The sequence below is a fragment of the Chelonus insularis genome, unplaced genomic scaffold, assembly GCF_013357705.1.
Source record: "Chelonus insularis isolate UGA/USDA-ARS -01 unplaced genomic scaffold, ASM1335770v1 contig_133_pilon, whole genome shotgun sequence".
Lineage (NCBI taxonomy): Eukaryota > Metazoa > Arthropoda > Insecta > Hymenoptera > Braconidae > Chelonus > Chelonus insularis.
Window position 1 is genome coordinate 557,186 of NW_023276374.1, and position 18,587 is coordinate 575,772.

An 18,587-nucleotide genomic window follows, 5' to 3' on the forward strand; every position below is an offset into this window, starting at 1 on the left:
CGTCCTCCGCCTTCCTGCCAAACGCACCGCTGTCTCCCCTCTTCTACATTCGAAACCCGTCGGCATCTCTCGCGATTCTACTCCCCACTATCACCCATTCAATGCACACAACTTGCTCGACGACGTTCTCGAGTCGCTACTTGGCACTCTTGCCCTCGCGGCTGTGGAATACATCGTCGGGGGGAAAACGACGGCACACAGCGAAGCATGCCGAGATGTGAAACATTAGTGTACCGTTTGTTAACACCGCGGTCTACACACAACCGTGGCGCTTGCACACAACCGTGTGCCACATTCCCCCAACGAATCTCTCGTATTGGTTCCCCCAATGCTTGTGCTTGTACCTCTACATAAACTGAGAGTGAGTATATGTTGCAAAACCGTGTTTGTAGCTGTATGCTGTAGCAACCTGATCGTTTCGAGACAACTCGTCGGTTTATTTCGTCGGGCAAGTACCTATTTAGAATCTTCAGTCAATATTGTACTATTGTTATTATGTATCTACACTTGGTTTTTTCTTTCTTTTCCACCGAGGGTGAATTTCTTAACTTCCAATTTAATCTTTTATATTTCTCGCTTTTATATACAGATTTAAATATTATTTTTATTAGTACCATCATCACACCACCCCTATTTCTTTATTCCTCTTCATGTTTCATTAAGGTTTATAATATCGTAAACAATGTTGAGATAAAAAATAGTACTTTTTACAACCTCGGGAATTCAAGTGTCAACGAGTAAACCGTGTTTTACTACTCAAAGTTGCATTCTATATTTTTTTATCACTCTAAAGTACTTTAATGAAACATATTTTTTCCTTTATTCTCGACTCACTTTATTCATTTATTTGTATTACAATTTAGTTTAGTTTCAAACTAAATGTTTTGTTTTATAGCTATTAAATAAACCACAAGAAAATTTGTACAACTTTTATGTCTGTCCATTCGCGACTTTTTCTACTGCTTACGCGTTTGTAATCATTGAAGGCCCTTAAATATTGATTTAACCTCGTTATGTAGTTGAAAAAATAATTGTGTAACTTATCGATATATTTTTCTAATATTGTTTCAAGAATTTTTTTTGTCGATATCAGATAATCTTCAAAAGATTGAAGCCGCGGCACTTTATATATTGGTAACGATCGACTTGTCGATGATGTGAGATATATTTAGCTCTGATTTTTTTAAGTAAATTTATCAAACTCCTGAAGATATATTGACGATACAAAGAAAGAAGAAATGGAGGCATGAGTGGTGTCTGGACTTTTAAAGATAATATATCAAACAAAAAAGATAATTCAATTGATAAAAAGGACAGAGATAATAATTGAATACAATTCAAGAAAAATATTACTGATTATTATAATTAAGTTTTGTTCAACGACGTGAAATAAAATGAAAAGAAAAATGACTCAATCAAGTCGGAGATTGTGATAGAACTGAAATTTCTAAATTATTCATGTTTTTTCCAGTTCTTTCTTCAGATATGTACATATATATATATATAATAGTGACATTTATTATTTTTATCGTCCATAGCCAGCTTAATTATATGAATATCAAAAATAAAATATTGATTGCAGTTTTATTTAAATTAAATTAAATCGAAATTCAATACAACTAAAATACAGCCATTGGAAAATGAATGATTATTTTATGAAATGAAATATTATAATTATGAATCGATAAATTAGTGAAAAAGTAATTCAATCAGTTGGTTTTTTTTATCTCTCGTAGATTTAAATCTACAAAAAACACTGGAGTAAAAATAGCTCATTAGGATTCTTTTATGATACTCGATCAAGAGAAAAAAGGGATAAAATGAAAAAGAAAGAATGGTTGATGCTTCGGAAACATCGAGTTCTCGTTTCTCCAGTGGTTTAGTCCTTTTTCTCGTTCACAATTCACCCTACTACACTACCAGTATCATTCACATCCACCTCTTGGTCTGCCATTGACTTTTTTTTTCATCTCGTTACATACAGTGTCAGTAGTAAACCCACCAAGGTTGGCTGCTTCGTCCAACCACAACGCCTTGCTTTCTTGCTCGCGGACCAATCCACGCCGATGATCCTCGTCCCATAGCACAGCCTCCTCCATCTTCACAGTGCTTCTCTCCTCCTTACACTCTCTTTCTCCTCTCTTCTCCATCTCAGCCTTAGTAGTCTCATTAGTACCACCTCCAACTTGAATCTTTTTATTATTACTATGGATAAAACGCCCAGCTTCCCAGCAATAAGTTACGCCTCTGACCCATGGGACACCTACCACCAAGTCATGCTTCATTATTTTCAAAAAGTCATTAGACAAGTCTTTCCCACTTTGCTATCCACCTCAATGAAGAAATAAAAACAAGAAAGCCTCCAAGCAACGCCTCTTTTGCCTTTTATCGCGTTTTTTAAATCTCTTGTTTGTCTTTCAAAAAACAACACTGTGTCCTCCTTTTATTATACTCGAGTTTCCTTGCTTCACTACCTTGTGGTTACACTCCCTAGACCCTAATCTCTTCTGTTTAATTCAACTCAACAGCAGTATTGTGCTGCCACCTATTTTCTTATCTCCAACTCTACTAGGATCAACATTTGATTTGACCCCATATTTTGAAGACATTTCACAAATCCTAATCTCTCACGATTAGTCGGATTATGCTTTCAATTGGACTGATTGGTCCATCAAGTGACTTTGTTTGTCCTCGAAATTATCCTGTAATATTTCTCCAAGATTGTCATAGTCATCATCTAGACATTGTTATCTTGCTTAATTGAATTTTGGTCTCTTTGTTTTCAATTTATTTCTTTTAGGGGATTTATTGGCTCTAATTAGAGATTGACTGTGGACGAAGATAACACTGATTATTTATTTTTGATTGGAATACAAATAAGGAAATATAACATCTAACAATACCCTAATAACTTTGGACTTTAAGTGAGAGTGAATGCAACAACTTTGGAGCAGTTTGCATGCTTTGAACTCCTAGCTAAACTTGGGGGTGTACACTAGTGAACGTTTCACTTTACTCACAGTTTGTACGACTCGACGGAAACTCAGAACTTTTGCAACGACGTGTTTGTGTGCGTGTTCGTAGACTTCAGGGGTGGTTTATAAGAAAAGGTAAAGGAAACAGTGTAAAAGAAAATACTGATACATCTCGTCGCTAACATTATACATCTTTTGATAATGCAAAAAATTTGAATATACAAAGAGATAAAAGGAAAAATATCCACGGAAAAGTTTCAAAGTATGAAAAAGAAAAAATGTATATTGTGTATATTATTATACAAACATGAACAAAAGTCAGATTTCCAAAGTAAAACATTATTAAAACTTAAATCGTAAAGTTCGAGAGGGCTTCGGTAAAATTTTTCAAAAACTCTTTTTAAACATTTTTTTATTAAATTTCATTTTTTTTTTTTTTTGTTTATTGAAAGCTAATTGAAAACTATTTTGTTCAATATTTAATAATTCTATGTTTTTCAAGAGGATAAATTATCTTTATTTTTAAAAAATTTATTACATAGAGAGAATTCTTTCACTAAATGTAAGCGCAAAAATAACAAATGTATGTTTTGAAATTTAAAAATAAAAATGTGTTCATCTAATAGTGAATTTTGAATAAATTTGATTCTTACGAGGCATCTCGGTAAAATAATTACTTACAATAACTCAGAATTTACTGTTGAACAGGATTATTTGTATTTCTATTATTCAAAAAGTCCACTAGTTATTTTTTAATCACGGTTAGTGTAAATATTTTCTCCGTGTAGTTTGAAATAAGAATTTTTTTAAATAAATTCTTCATTAAGATTGATGAAAAGGAAAGAATCTCTCATTTACTTAACAAGAGTTAAGGTTTTCAATAGTATTCATTCACCTATTTAATAATTACTCTGAAATTATTTTAGAGTGTTTATTACACCTAATCTACTCCAAAAAAATATTTTAGTATTATAATTTTTTTTTAAATGTATAATGTCAAGCTTATCATGAGAATTTATTATTTAAATTATTTTTTTTTAATTTCTCCGTAAAAAATCAGGTATTCTTAAAAATAAAAACATGTTTTCCATTTTTTCCAACGATCATCACGTTTATCTTACCAGTAATTTTTTACGTGGACATTTTTAAAAACTGAATAACTTTTATTAAAAAAAAAAAACCAAAAAAATACTCGAGTAGACTTGATGTATTTATAAAAACAGAAAAATGTCTTTATTTATAGACATATTATACTGAGATGAGATATATCAATAGCAAGATGATGGTGTCTTTTCAAAAGTGAATTATGAAAGTAATCATAGATATTCCTTCGTGTATATGACATGAAACGATTCTTATTCAAGAGCAGTGAGGCTTCCACGACTATAAACCGTCGCGACTTGAGTAAATAATATATTAATATAATAAGATATGAGTGGTAGTGCACTGGTTGGCGCAGGACACCGGGAGGTAATGAATGCCAAGGCTTGGTCGAAGTGACGGCTCTCGCTGTTGCACGACCATTCGTGGTTAAATTCCTGATTCCCTCCGACGCTGACCCCCCGCGGTCACCAAGCCGCTGTCACCACCCCCCGCCAAGACCCACTTGAATCTTTCTCTTCGGGGTATATCCATATAATACATATCCATACATATTGCCAAGAGTGCAGAGATCTCAGCTGGTCAACCGTAACGTTCCTGTTGTAGCACACGCTGATACTCGCCAATAATCATTTCCGCACGTTTTTCTAAAAGCTTTATCTCTATAAACAAATAACTAATCCAAGATCTTCTTTCAGTTTCACTTGGAATGATTTACTAAAGGATACTCAAGTTTTAATATCTATTCAATAACTATAAATATCTACCATTTATCTTAGCATTGGATTTGTTTACAAATTCTAATGCGACAGAAAATTAATTTGTCATGATCAGGACTATTTTAAAAAGGCAGTAAAAAATTCAATAAAAAACTTAATCACTTCAATTTCATGGTTTGTCGAAAAGGGACTCACTTTACCTGACTATTATCTACTCAACTGTTGTTCAAAAATACTAAAGTTAACATGATTATTATCAGATAGAATTGAATATTGACTATCTCAAATGAAACTAACATTCATATCATGAAAACAATGGAGATAAACAATTTTTGGTTGATGATAAATTTTAGAGACAAAGTTAAAGTTGAAATTAAATAATATGGTCAAAGTTAATTGATGAAGCTTACTAATAAGATGATCATTAGTACCATCAACTTATTACCCAAAAGTACAGAGAATTTTGAGAAGAGTCAAAAACATGAATAATTTTTAATAAAAGTTTCTTTTAGTGTCTATTAAATCTGACAACCAACTAGGAGATCTACAATCTTAATAAAATTCGTGCTCTAGATCCAGCTGATGTTTGTGTTTAAATAACTGATGATGCAAAATCAGGACATTTGTTAAAATAAAAAATTCAAGAGACTCGCTTTAGTGCAGAGAGTTTGGATGTGTTTCCACTAAAAATTTAAACTTGAAAAAAAGAGATGTTTATTCTAGCATCACCGAAAATTTTGAACTCTCATAAATGTGTCATAGTTTTTCATCAGTTGATTTCCAACCAAAATGAATTTCGATCTCTGTTTTTCTATTTTTCAATTTATAATAAAATTATTCAACGAAATAATAATGTCAAGTTTAAAGAATGACAGGAGGATATTCATAACAATCATTAATTGGAGAGGCTAGTGGATAAGACTGTAGGCTTAACGGGTTCCACCGTGTTGAAAAATAATTAGGGGAATCAAGACGGACATCCCCGGTCTCGAAAGCAAGAAGCGATAACATCGCACTCGGCACTGAATGGAGCCCATTGAAGCGTCCTCAACGCGCGGTTCCACACTATCAACTCCAGTCTCTCTCAGCTCGTTCAGTGTGGTGATCTAGCCTCTCTCTGAGAGTAAGAACGAGACCGAATTCCTCCTCGTCTTCCGAGAAATCACGCGTTCTTTCCGGGATGAATTCCGAGATAAAAAGGGACTGAATGAATCAAGGACATTCTCACCGCCCGACCAACCTTTTTTCTCTCGTTTTTTTCTTTAATATATCCTCTTTTCAAACGGAATTTGATATTAATAGACCTACCAAAGCAGGTGTTGTCATGTTATCACTCAACGCTTCTCCTCAGGATAAGATTTAATATCCACACGGAAAAATAGTCGTTAATGAAACATGAGAATAATATTATTATACATTTTAAATCTTATATTTGTATGCATGATAATCATCTAAATTGACAATAATACTATCCAATGTATCGTTATTAAACTAAGTGGGTGTCTAAATTAAATGACCAATGGGACATGAATCACGTGTACCGCTATAGGAGGATATATTATATTCATTTCAAATTTCAATCATCGGGTGGTACTTGCACAATCATGACGCTGTAATATCTGTTGAATGTTACGTGACAGGATGACATGTGCCACGTGCCGATTTTGTTGACGTGTCTGTCCGCGATTACAGTCATACACACGTCTTTCAAATGTGTATAATACCTCCTTATATTTTTTAACACTTGAAAGTATTGTTTCTTATTGTTAGCAGGTATTCTTCTTGCATCAACGAGTATTAGTAGTTTCAACCAGACAAAGCGCTGAGACACACGATCGGATGTTTCACCTGATGACTTTGGAGATGTGACTGTTGAATGCATAATGCTATTATGCACATACGAAAGAATGATTGTTACTTTTTCCTTATAAAAAACTTACTACAGGTATTGTATTATTGTTTCGCATTGGTTGATCATTCGACAAAGGAGAATAAACTTTTTAAATGATTGATGCTAGTTTAAGATCGTGCATGGAATTGATTTTTATGATATATTCGAGAAAAGGTAAAGTTTTGGCTGGAAGGAATGAAAGAACTGGTCTTTAAGTCAAGTTAAAAGCAACTTAAAGGTCAATTAATAATGTGTTGGAATTTCTGAATTATTTTTTTTTTCTTTTTAAATATTAAATTAAAATAGTTAGAATAATAGGCATATAATTTTTTGCATGATTACAAAGGCTTCAATCAAATTCTAAAAAATCACATTCAATGCTTGATAATTGTTTAGAGTATTTTAAACAGGGTTATTACAATAAAATTTTAACCGATCGATTTTTGAGCAAACTAACAAGCTTAATGCAACGACTGATGGAGATGAAAACTATAATAGTATTGGAGCTGCAGTTAAGACCACCCAAAGACTGCCAATGTGGACCTCATACCAGGAACCCGATTGTGTCCAAGGGTCACTCGACTGCTCATTATGCATCTCAAATCTCTCCTCGCACCTTCGTTAATTTGAGTTAAGTGTTAATTTAATTGAACACCCTCACTTGCCGACGCAGCATACATATATACCTTTTTTCTTTTTTGACCAGTTTATTATAGAGTCAATCGCCATTCACCTTTGTTCTTTACCACTCAATAAATGTTCTTCATTGCTCATCAATTATACCGATAAACCGTTTAATGTTAATCGTTAACTTGAGGTAAAAATGCATGAAAAAAATTGGTAATAAGTGTAAATAAATTGGCGGATAATGTACTGTTAGTATTACTACAGTTTATCGTATATGAAATTTATGCGTGAGGTTATTCTTCTTCAAGAACAATATCTGAAATGTTGAACAGGAACACGATATACTCTTCTACCGATTCGCGCTTTCGGGTGTGAGCCTCGATGTAGAAGGCAATATCTTTATCAGCTAAATGTGTTTTACATTAATACTTGAGTGTTTTAGTAGCCATTGCCGACCATTAATGCCACATTGGGTTGAGTGCTTCAACGCTTCTGCATGGTATGACCGATTCAAGTAGAACCTTTGTAATATACCTCCATTATCTAACGGGCCGATTTTTTTGATTTTGCCATTCTTCCTTTCAAAGCAAAAAATGTTAAAATATTCAACATTAGCTGATGACTGATAAATTAAAATCTTAGAGCAGCCAAGTGTAAGCTTTTAGGAAATGAACAAATTAAAGTTTATATTATCTTACAGCAGAAGAGAAGATAGATCGACGATGGAATTGAATCGATAAGAACTGACGCGGTACAGACGTGGTACCAGTGGAGGATGCTGGGATCACTGGGGAACCTAGCTAACTCTTATACTTACTTGAATGGCCTCGGTTGGCTTAGTGTAGTGGTAGAAGAACGTCTTGCGTTGAAAGTGGTGGTAAGTATGGTACCCCTGGAGCGGGTGTCATCATTTATCTCGCACCGGAGATCGGGTTTGCCGATACTGTGGGACATTTTAATGGCCGAACCATGTTGGAATTAACTAAAACAAAGACGAAGCATCAATTAGGCGACTTTTTCTTCCACTTATTCTTGCCTGAGAGGGAGTTAGAAAAAGACAGAATTCATATACGTAGACATCGAGTGTGTGTACATGGTGATGTGGAGTTGGTATGCATTGCGATCAACTTAACAGTAACTCACCTTTACTTTATTATGTCGATCGCATTTATTTGCGCAATTTTTAGACACGCCGATGCTGATTCTCACGTACTTGAATTTGATGTGTAGGTAGCTGAATTGTCCAAGATAATGCCTGATAAATTGTGCTCCGATGCCGCCAAGGACCACCATCGAATTCTGCCAAAACATCTGTCACATCACAGAATGTATGTTTTTTATTTTTTATCCACAACTATTTTTATTGTTGTCTCTGTTGTGCACACTCTGATTATATGTGCAGCTAACTCGAGCGAGTTTTAGAAGTAGCAGAAGGAATGGTCAGGTTAGTGTGAACCTGTCGTCGCCCCAATAGCTACCTCCGAGGTGAAAAGTTGAGAAACGATGGCTGAAAAAAAAACCGACTTGAAGTTGTCCACATCCGGTCGTTTAGAGATGCAGCGGGGACCCACGACTCGTTCTCACACACTCTTTTTGTCTCTGCCAGTTCTCTATGCCGGTAGACGATACCAAACAGGCGAGATTCCACGGAAATTTCTTTGCCCATTCTATATATCCTCTCACTCTCAATGAGTGAGTAGGAATACTTGCGGCTTTTGAAAACAAAGGTAAAATACTCGTGCGTGTATCCAATAATATATTCAACATGCTCTTTCTCGCACAATCACAGTTTAAGAGTCTTTTGGCTTGAGAACATAAGGATCAAACAAATCACACTCAGTATAGCAAATAATAATCCAAAATCTGTTTAAATAAGTCAGTAATATCTGTCAAAATATCCCTCTTGACAAGACTCCAATCACACCTTATAATATTCTTTCAGCTTATTTTTTATCTAGTGATCTATTTTTCAACTATTTTATTTTTTCATGACTTTTAGATAGTAGAACATTTAGGAAATCATTAAGAAAAAAGAGTCAATGATAAATAATTTTTATTTTTTTCAGATTGGAAACAATGGTGATAGAGTAAAATACAAATTGAGAAAAAAAGAGAGGAGAAAGAAAGATGAAACGAAGATGAGAGATTCAAGAAGAGTGATACTGGCGTGTGTGAACCGGACATCCCAAGTCTTTCTGTAGCCTTGAATGGACGCGTCCATGATGTTAAAGATTTATTTTATTTTTTCAAAGCTAGCTTACTACCTAAGAAACGTAAATCTCAACGTGTGCGGCCATGCCTATGGCTAAGATAACATAAAATTGAGCGAACTGACCTGCTAAATACCGTTGTCAATTACGACGATTGGGACCGGAAGTGTTATAAGAGAATTGAGGATGAATTGACAATGTCAATTCTTGACGTTATAATAGGATGATCGATGGACCTGGTATATTCATCAGCTTTAGTGTCAACTGTAGATGACTTCGCACACATTTTTGAGACGATCTGTATGTATACACTTCTCTGCATATCCGTATGTATATCCCTACCTATTGTACATAAATGAGCCTTGGCACAGGTGACGCCAACTCCACTAATCACCATCGGTTTCAGATTATTCTAAAATAATGACTCACTATCCTAGAGGCCAGAGAGAGATACAAAGAAGAGGCTTGGTCGGATTGAGTCCAGTGATAAATCGCTGCAGCATTCGAAGATGACACCGCGTACGTATATAGCAACTGAACAGAAACGAAAGATGAGCCCAGGTGTTGTAGAGAATATTTATAAATCTACACCGTTAAATATTTAGATTTATTATATTGTAAAAAAAAAAGATTAAGAGTCAAGAAAAAAAATTCTGTTTACCTTTTCTCTGTCAGATGAAAAACTTTCAGAAGGAAAAAAAAATAAAAAAATCATATAGTCCAACTACGTAACGAGCAACTGCAGTGAACATGAGAGCTCGTTTAGCTAGGGATCTCCAGAACTAATCCTGCTGAGCCGTGACCATCAAACTACCCTCTCATAGCTATCGTGTCTCATCACCACACGAGATCTATTGTTTTCCTCTTAGTCCTTGTCATTTTTGGAATGAATAACTACACTCTCTCCTCCTATGGCAATATCTACTTGGCTCTGTATGTCGTCTAGTGAGCTATATAAGGGACTAAATGGCGTGTAGTTAAATGAGCATAACAAAGTGAAAGAAAGAGAAAGAGTAAGAGATGGTTTGGTTCGTTAGTTGGTAAGTAAGTTGGATTTTTATGGCTGACAAGAGAAAACTGAGAGATAATTTAGAACAAGAGAGTCCAGACAAGTTGAATATGTGAGGGTTAAATGAAAAAAAAGTCATTCTAGTGTCAATACATGTCGAATAAGATAGTAGGGTGACATATCTGTGACCTGGTAGACGTGCAATGGTTTCAATGGTCGAGTGGGATGACGGGTGCTCATGTAATTTAATTAAAATTACGAGAAGCGATAGTGCCTCGGCCACAAATCAATTAGAGTAGTCGTGGTTTTTTGGGACGAAGAGGAGAGGATTAGACGATAGCGATAGCCGAAGCTTGTGGAACGCGCTGTAAACATCTTTACTGCCCGATAAGTGTAATGCATTTATCGTTGTTTCTGTATGTATACTATAACACATTCATCCTTCAACTCTCGGCTTATCAAACTACCATTTTGTCCTCTTGATTATTTCGTTCAATTCGATTACACATTTCTTCTGAATATGTCATATATTTATTTATTTATTTTTCAAGTATCTTAACTACTGTAGAGATTATTGAATTTAATGGCTTTCCAAGTATTTTTGATGCATATATTATACATATCAAAACTTAGGGGGAAAATATATGAGCTTGTATTTGAAACAAAACTCCTATTATATACATCAAAATGAAAATATCAAAAATATAATACAACTGGGAAAGAGTGAGAGCGTTGGTAATGGAGCATAAGTTAACGCGCGACGTCCCACAGTGAGGGCGAAGGTATACACGGTCACGACGTCCTCTGGACCACGCATGACGATGCATCACCGGCAACGTAGTGCGTTTGGGTATATTAGTCACCCCGAATAGCAGCGAGCAGCAAGCAACCGGCCAGAGCACACACATCAAATTGAGTTCTCGCCATAAAGTAAGCCATAAAGGGCAAATAAGAAGGGGAGATACTTGACGGGGTGGAGGGTGTATGTTTTGATACATACACACTCAGACTGGACTCCAGCGCGTGGACATTCAAATTTATGATAATGTCTTTCTTACCCACTATGAGTTGGTTATCAATATTGTGATATTCTTTTACTGTTCTCTCATCCTTATTCTTATTATTATCATAATATTTCAGTATTTCAGACTTGTTAATATTATTATTCCAAAATGGAGAAAGAAAAAAAAATAATACATACGAAAACCTTGTAGGTTTGTATAGTCTTGCGGCTATATATTTAATCTATAAAGATGCCGCAATTGATTTTAATACTGCACATAAAACAGACTTGAGAAGCTGTAAAGCTTCCCTACGTTTTTTTTCGCTCCCAAGTTCTTAACAGGATGCTTATATTGCATTCACTCCCTTATTTCTATCCACTACTTTCTCGCTCATTACTACCTTGCTCGCTCGGTCTTATAAACCTTATTCCACACTAAATAAGTCTCCCACAGACCTTGTTGATACTGCCTGACTATAAAAATTTATTGAGGATCACTTGCATTGTTTTACTATTTATTGTGTATTGTTTATTCGTCATTAAAACTTTTGACTCACTAATAATAAAATATTAATGAATAATAAACTCTGATCAACAGTCAAAATATCAAAATACAAATAATAATTAACTTTACACAACTTAATAAACTTTTCATATTTCTAATATATATAATATTGATTTTTGTTCTTTAAAAAATAATATAATAATAAAGAATTATATCAATAATAATAATAATAATAATAATAATAATTATAGTAATAATCATATATTCATATATTTTTTTCTATGTTCACATTCAAAATTATTTACAAATTTCCATTAATGTACAAATTGTACTAACAATTGAGTTCGAATACTCTCATTGTTGTACATTTAACCCGTCCTAAGATATAATATCATGATGATGACGTTCAAATATTACATACTAGATGATTGCAAACGGCGCCGCCGTTCCAACGTTTTCTTCATGTAGCCCATATCATGCCATAGTCACATATTATTTAATTATTATTTATACTATAAAAATTTCTTCAATCTCCCTTATTTATCACAGATATAAATGAATCAATTTTTTAATTTTTTTTTCGCTCATGTCTTCTCTAGAGTTGCGATAAAAATGTATCAGAATTTTTTTCGCATTTAAAACACAATAAATTTTAAAACAATCATAATTGTAATTATAATTATAATGACAATAATAATATTTTTTTTTTACTATATTATTAATAGTTTGAAACACTTGTCGTCGTTTTTCCATCCCATCAGCGATTATACATATATAGACATAAGAAAATATCAATAATTTTTTTTTTTACATTGCATAATGCGATTTTGAATAAGTTTACAAGCATCATCACAATTATTTAATAATAAAACGTGACATACATCAGATGTGGTCAATAAATTGTTTTTTTTTTTCCTAATATAATCTTTTTATCCCCCTTTGAAAACTTTGTATGACGTATACACGCATCCCCAATTACCGATATATCATATACTTAGTCTACATTAATTAATTAACGTATGAATAGGGTGGACATAGGGGAATGGGCAACACTAATACGTAAACGGCGACGTATCGTGATAATCGCTTAAAGTACATACCTTAAGCTATTGTGGAGGCTACTTATACATATTTTATCAATATCGTTTTTTTCACATGATAAACAATTAATTGAGTGTGGCGGACTTTTTTGCATAATTAACACTGGTAAAGCTTTCATAGGTTTGTTCAATTAAATATTGATTGATTGTTTGTGTATTATGATTCTTTAAACAATTATTTTCGACTTGTGTTAACAAGTAATTATCTTAAATTAGAGCGAGGCTCTGATGGACGTAAAATATCTAAACTTTATACAATAGTTGGTTGTTCTCGCTCGTTGTTTGTTCAAAACATTTCGTTTTATTATTGCATAATAATAATATTAATAATCATAATAGTGATAATGTAATAACGAACAACCATGATTGAATTAATTCTTAATGAAGAACCAAATTCTATAGTGTTGCCATTTGCACATTTCCCGGTATTAAATACTCTCTCAGAGAATAGTTTTTAATAATAATCAACTAAATTAAAAAAAAAAAAAAATAATAATTCGTTGAAGTAACCTGTGATGCTTTTATGCTCAGTGAAGTAAAACTATCAGATTCTTAGTCACGAGGTTTCCTATTCGTGGCACTAAAGTCCCACGACACGTACACACATGAGCCCACATACTAGGTCCTTCTCTCTAGAGTCTTCTCTCATCTCTTAGCTCCTAATCCCTCACCAACTAATCCCAGCCCATTCGCTTTCTCGTCTACACGCGTATCTCCTTATACTGCTACTCTCAGGTCTTGCAACAGAGTACTCGAACGATTTATAGACATAGAGTTGAGACACTCTCTCAGTCTGTTCATCGTACAATCAATCTCCTTTCTTTTTGTCCACTGCTAGTCGGTTCTCTTACAATAATCCATTCCTATGATTTATTTTATTCAACTCTTGAACACTCTCTGCAGGTGATGGTAAGAGATGTGGTTATTGACGTTCTAATTATTCTAAAACAAAAAAAAGACAATTTTAGTTTATTAATGTAATTAAGAGAAGAAGGTTGTTAGTCGAGGTGTGAAGTTAAAAATTCAACTTAACTATCGTATAGACAACGACCGATTGTTGCACGTGAGCGATTAATATTCAATATCATGAGGCGACATCGTGAATGTCACACGCGCGCGTCTCAGTTCACAATTACGAGTATAATCCGAGGATAGTTTCTAGTGTGCAGGACCGGTTTCTTGAACCAACGATGGTCGCTGACATTGCGCTCCGAACGTTTGTAACGTGTAAATGCTTGTTACTAGAGCACTTAAGCCGGATATGCAGGATAGGCGGTCTCAGGATAGGTCTACATGTACACCGTGACTTATATCTATGTATATTGAACAGTTACTACACTCATCCTAGCGATAAAGCAGAGAAATGAGAAGAAGAAAACAGTTAAAGATGATCGTAATTTATTTTCCACTATTAATTCTATCAAATCTGATAGTAATCATCGTTTTTTTCCAACAGATAAAGTGGAATGAAATATTTATTTGAAAGCTTATATTCATCATTATTCCACTTATATTCTCATCTACATTCAAATGCCATTTCGCAATACAAACCGACGAGGGAATTCATGCTTTTGAGTTGACATAATCGAACAATCGACGGATTGGAGCTAAATGCCACACCAGCTGGCTTTATTCTCTCATAGAACAATTCATCTTCGATAGTCGTTATAGCGCATACGCTTCTATCGTCGTCGGATTCTCAGTCTCTGCGATATTTATCGGAAATTGAAGGTAGTCGGATTATATATATGTATATGTTTTTTTTTTGTTCACGTCCTATTTCCATATTCACTTGGAAATTGTCTGCCATCACGAATAAGAAACGGGTTTACCACTTGTTGCGCGGCGAAACGTGTAATTCGTTGACGCGCCGTGTTCATTGAACCGTTGCTAAAATGAACGCATCGTTCCATCGCAAAAATCTCCGCTTAAAAAAAAACAGAAAAAGAGGAAAAAAATACGAAAAATAAAGGCAAAAGCAGAATAAAAAAAAGAATACAAAGAGACTAAAAATAGTGCGAGGGAAGAAGAATTTGCACGAACAACGGGAGTTGGTCCTCAGGTATTCTCGCCTCCTCCGGCATTTCCTTGGCAGTCGTGGGACAAAGAACGCGCGAGTATCGGCACGTCCCGGGTATCTCAGAATCCACAGGCAAAAGGATTTATTATGGGGACACCCATCCACACGGAATCCCAGGATAGCCGTTAACCACAAAGCACTGGGAATATTCCAGTGGGAGCCTTCCGAACTTTATGCAGATGCTCAGAACATCGAATAAATATTGGTAGATGTGAAACCTATAGTATCAGAAAATATTTACCTATAAAAAACTTGGTATAAAAATAGTGAGCACACAATGGTGTTGATGAGACGATCAGAAAGTTGTGATGCACTCGTGATTTGGTCGTTGAACCGAACAACTGATCATTACGAACCACCCGCACATTCTACAATGGCAATTAGATATCCCCTTACTAATTGGCAATTACGAGAGACCGGTGAACTTATTTTTTTCGCTATACCTACTATACCACCAGACTAAACACGATGATCGTTAAATAACTCTAAATCCCCTACTGTTTTCAGTCAATTAACACATGAAAGAATGAATTTAATGTAGAAAGAGTCGGCGAGTGTGCATTATAACGTGAGTGGCGAAAATTCAACTTTGTGGCTGGATGGCAACAAAAAGGTGGCAAAGAGACGACCAGCAATCGTCTGAGTCGAGGTGACGACAGCGAAAACTAGTTTATTCGAGACGTGACTATAAATTAGGATCAGATTGCCACGAGATAAGGACATCCAGCTAACACCCGGTCTTGGCAAGATGTCGAGACCCTCTCGATCTTCAGTATTTTTTTTTGTTGTTTTAACCTTTTTTTTTATTCCCTTTCCCACCTCCCATTCATCCAAAATAAACTTTTCAATGCATCATTGGTTTTATATTGAATAATTTGCCGCCCGATTATTAACACAATAATGATAATAATTTTTTCCCCAGTCTATTTATCATTTACTTTATATTGCCGTATTATTATTTTATTATTCTGCTCACCTCATCAACGAAGAATCCTTTATCGTAAATATTCATGTTTTTAAGGTGTGTTTCTAAACTGGCGATACAAATCCACTAGTCATTGACTGCGATCTATATGTTGTCGAGAAAAAATAAATTTACAATTAAAATGGTGATAATGATATGTATTTCAGTTTGATAAAAAATAATTACCCTTTGTAGAATGGTTTGAATGCAGTTGTTGCTTCTGCAGCTGCAAGGCTAGCAGTGGTTTGTTGATGAAGGGCGGAACTTTGATTAACGGACGAAAATTCCTTGTGAGGAGAGCTCTGGAGTCGCGAACCAAAGGAGGAGCTACTGCTTGCTGATCCAGAACTGGAGGACAGATAACCATTACCAGTTGGTGCAAGGTTTGCATTTGGATAATGACCAGTTGTAGGATTGCCATTGGCAGTTGTGTTGCCATTAGCGCAATACGTTCCGGGAGGTGCTTGGATCACTCCATTGGGTGTGGCCACTTTCATATTCGGTGGAGTTTGGGGTGGTGTGTCTGTACCAACTTCGGGAAACCCCACCGCAGCCGAGGATGATGCAGTTGATGAACCAGACGACGAGTTAGGGTTGTAGTGAAGTTGACCGCCGGAAGACGAGCTTAGAAATCCACCGTATCTCGTTACAGTGTTTGAGTATGGAGCTGTTGTTGCTGCTGATGGACTCATTGACGTGGCGGATGGTAAAGCAAATGAACTTAGTCCCCCAATGCCTGTACTATCACCTCCACTACCACTGGTGGACCCTAGCCAAGGTTGTTGAGAATTTTGGTGATGATTGTGAGAAAGATTGTGTTGTTGTTGCAACTGATGTTGTTGCTGCGGCAGTCCATAATGATGATGATGAAGATATTGTTGTTGGTGTGGATGTGACGATGGTGGTGGTGTTTTACACGCTGCTGTATCTGCTAAAGACCATATTTTAGGCTTAGAGGCTGGAATAGGTACTCCACTGGCTTGACAATCAGACTTGACTCCTTCCTCCTTAAGATGATCCTCATTCACATAACCTTGATGATGATGATGATGGTGACTGTGATGTTGTGGCATGTGGTGAAAGTTCATATCTCCTCTTCTAGGATCGTCTTCCAAGTCGAGGTCATCTTCATCTTCTAAATCTTTTTCGTGATGCATATGTTCAGCCTTTACATGCCTGATCGGTTCTAAAAAAAAAAACAAAAAAATTGTTATACAAATGTAGATTTTATTCAATATTCAAAAATACCTAATAGTCCACAATTTATTTCTATAAAATAATATTGACAAAGATAATTAATAATTATCAGAAAATAGAAGAAAATCAATATTACATTTTAATTATTATTCAATGATGTGGTTTAATACATCAACAGGGTCAATCGACTTGTCGACAAACTTTTTAAAAATCTGATGATCCTCATTGAAAAGGTAGTATATAGAGACGATAAGCCAAAATCCCCAGGCTCGTTAATTATTGCATGAGGGTAAAGTGTGCTTGGCTGCGTAGCAATATTGCCGTTAATGGTTTATAGTCCCTGGTGTGAAAGCTTGACTCGGTATGCGTGTCATTGCGGGGGACAACGTCGAAAAGAGCAGTATAAGGAGAAAAGCATTGAAGAAAGCAAGAGATAGAGTGGGTGAAAGTGAAAAATAGCGAGAGTGCGAAAAGGAGAAGATTTCTCTTACCACCCTCATTGAGTTAAGCCGTAAGGGATGCTGTGAAAAAAAGGGGGAGCGAAGCCTGCAACCACTTTGGGGAGCACGAGAGATTTTGGATCCCCTCGGGGAAGCAGATCTTTTTCTATCTCACCCTCCTTTTTTCTTTATATCCCTTGGCGGCCCTTACCACTTTTCTTTTTTCCCATTTCTCTCTCGTTTGCGCGTCTTCTCTGTCAGATTGTCCTCCTATAATACATATATACACACCAACATCTTCTTGTTCACCCCTTATTTCTCTCCCAAGGCACTCTAGGAGCGTCCCGTCTGTCTGGCGGAGCGGCCAGCTAGTCAGTCAGGGGTGAGAATTTCATTAAGAGGTTCGAATGAGTTGGCAGAGGGTTTAGTTGATGGGTCGTCAAGCGATAATTCCCCAAGCGAAGAGAGCCACACAGATCTAGCTAGTACTTTCTTCCTTTTTCTTCATCAACTAGACTGCAGTCATAAGACAGAGATAAAGCTCTTGAGTTTGCGGGCTTAGGGTGTGAGCTTACCCCTTATAAAAGGAACCTTATGGCTCAACTAAACAGATACTGCCACAAGTGGCTCTTTAACTTTTGACCTTTTGTTATCACCGATTAATTCATATAATTAATATTAATTTAACTTTTAATCCAACGTAAGAATGAAAACAATATCGCGACAGTGAAGAGAATTAAATTGAGGAAAGCCATTTGGTTGGGCT

At 35.4% G+C, this 18,587-nt stretch overlaps 1 protein-coding gene and 1 long non-coding RNA gene across 8 annotated transcripts in view; one reads left to right on the forward strand and one right to left on the reverse strand.

Annotated features, from left to right (window-relative positions):
- The first annotated feature begins 6,458 nt into the window (after nucleotides 1-6,458).
- LOC118074226 (uncharacterized) lies at nucleotides 6,459-10,152 on the forward strand. 6 transcript variants are annotated; one of them, XR_004691196.1, is made up of 6 exons: nucleotides 6,459-7,316; nucleotides 8,014-8,423; nucleotides 8,544-8,641; nucleotides 8,716-9,040; nucleotides 9,380-9,823; nucleotides 9,930-10,152. It is a non-coding gene; the product is annotated as an uncharacterized lncRNA (long non-coding RNA). The 6 variants fall into 6 exon arrangements; XR_004691193.1 differs by having other exon boundaries at nucleotides 6,459-6,740; nucleotides 7,097-8,423; XR_004691194.1 differs by having other exon boundaries at nucleotides 6,459-8,423; nucleotides 8,501-8,641.
- A 2,133-nt stretch (nucleotides 10,153-12,285) lies between these two features.
- LOC118074228 (homeobox protein araucan-like) overlaps nucleotides 12,286-18,587 on the reverse strand; it is a 35,956-nt gene continuing 29,654 nt past the window's right edge. For both annotated transcript variants that reach the window (XM_035095293.1, XM_035095294.1), the window contains exons 5-7: nucleotides 16,371-17,370; nucleotides 16,197-16,289; nucleotides 12,286-14,082 (exon numbers count right to left, since the gene is read on the reverse strand). In XM_035095293.1, the coding sequence (XP_034951184.1) occupies nucleotides 16,250-16,289; nucleotides 16,371-17,370 (1,040 nt within the window). In that variant the 3' untranslated portion in view covers nucleotides 12,286-14,082; nucleotides 16,197-16,249. The remainder of the gene's footprint in view (nucleotides 14,083-16,196; nucleotides 16,290-16,370; nucleotides 17,371-18,587) is intronic.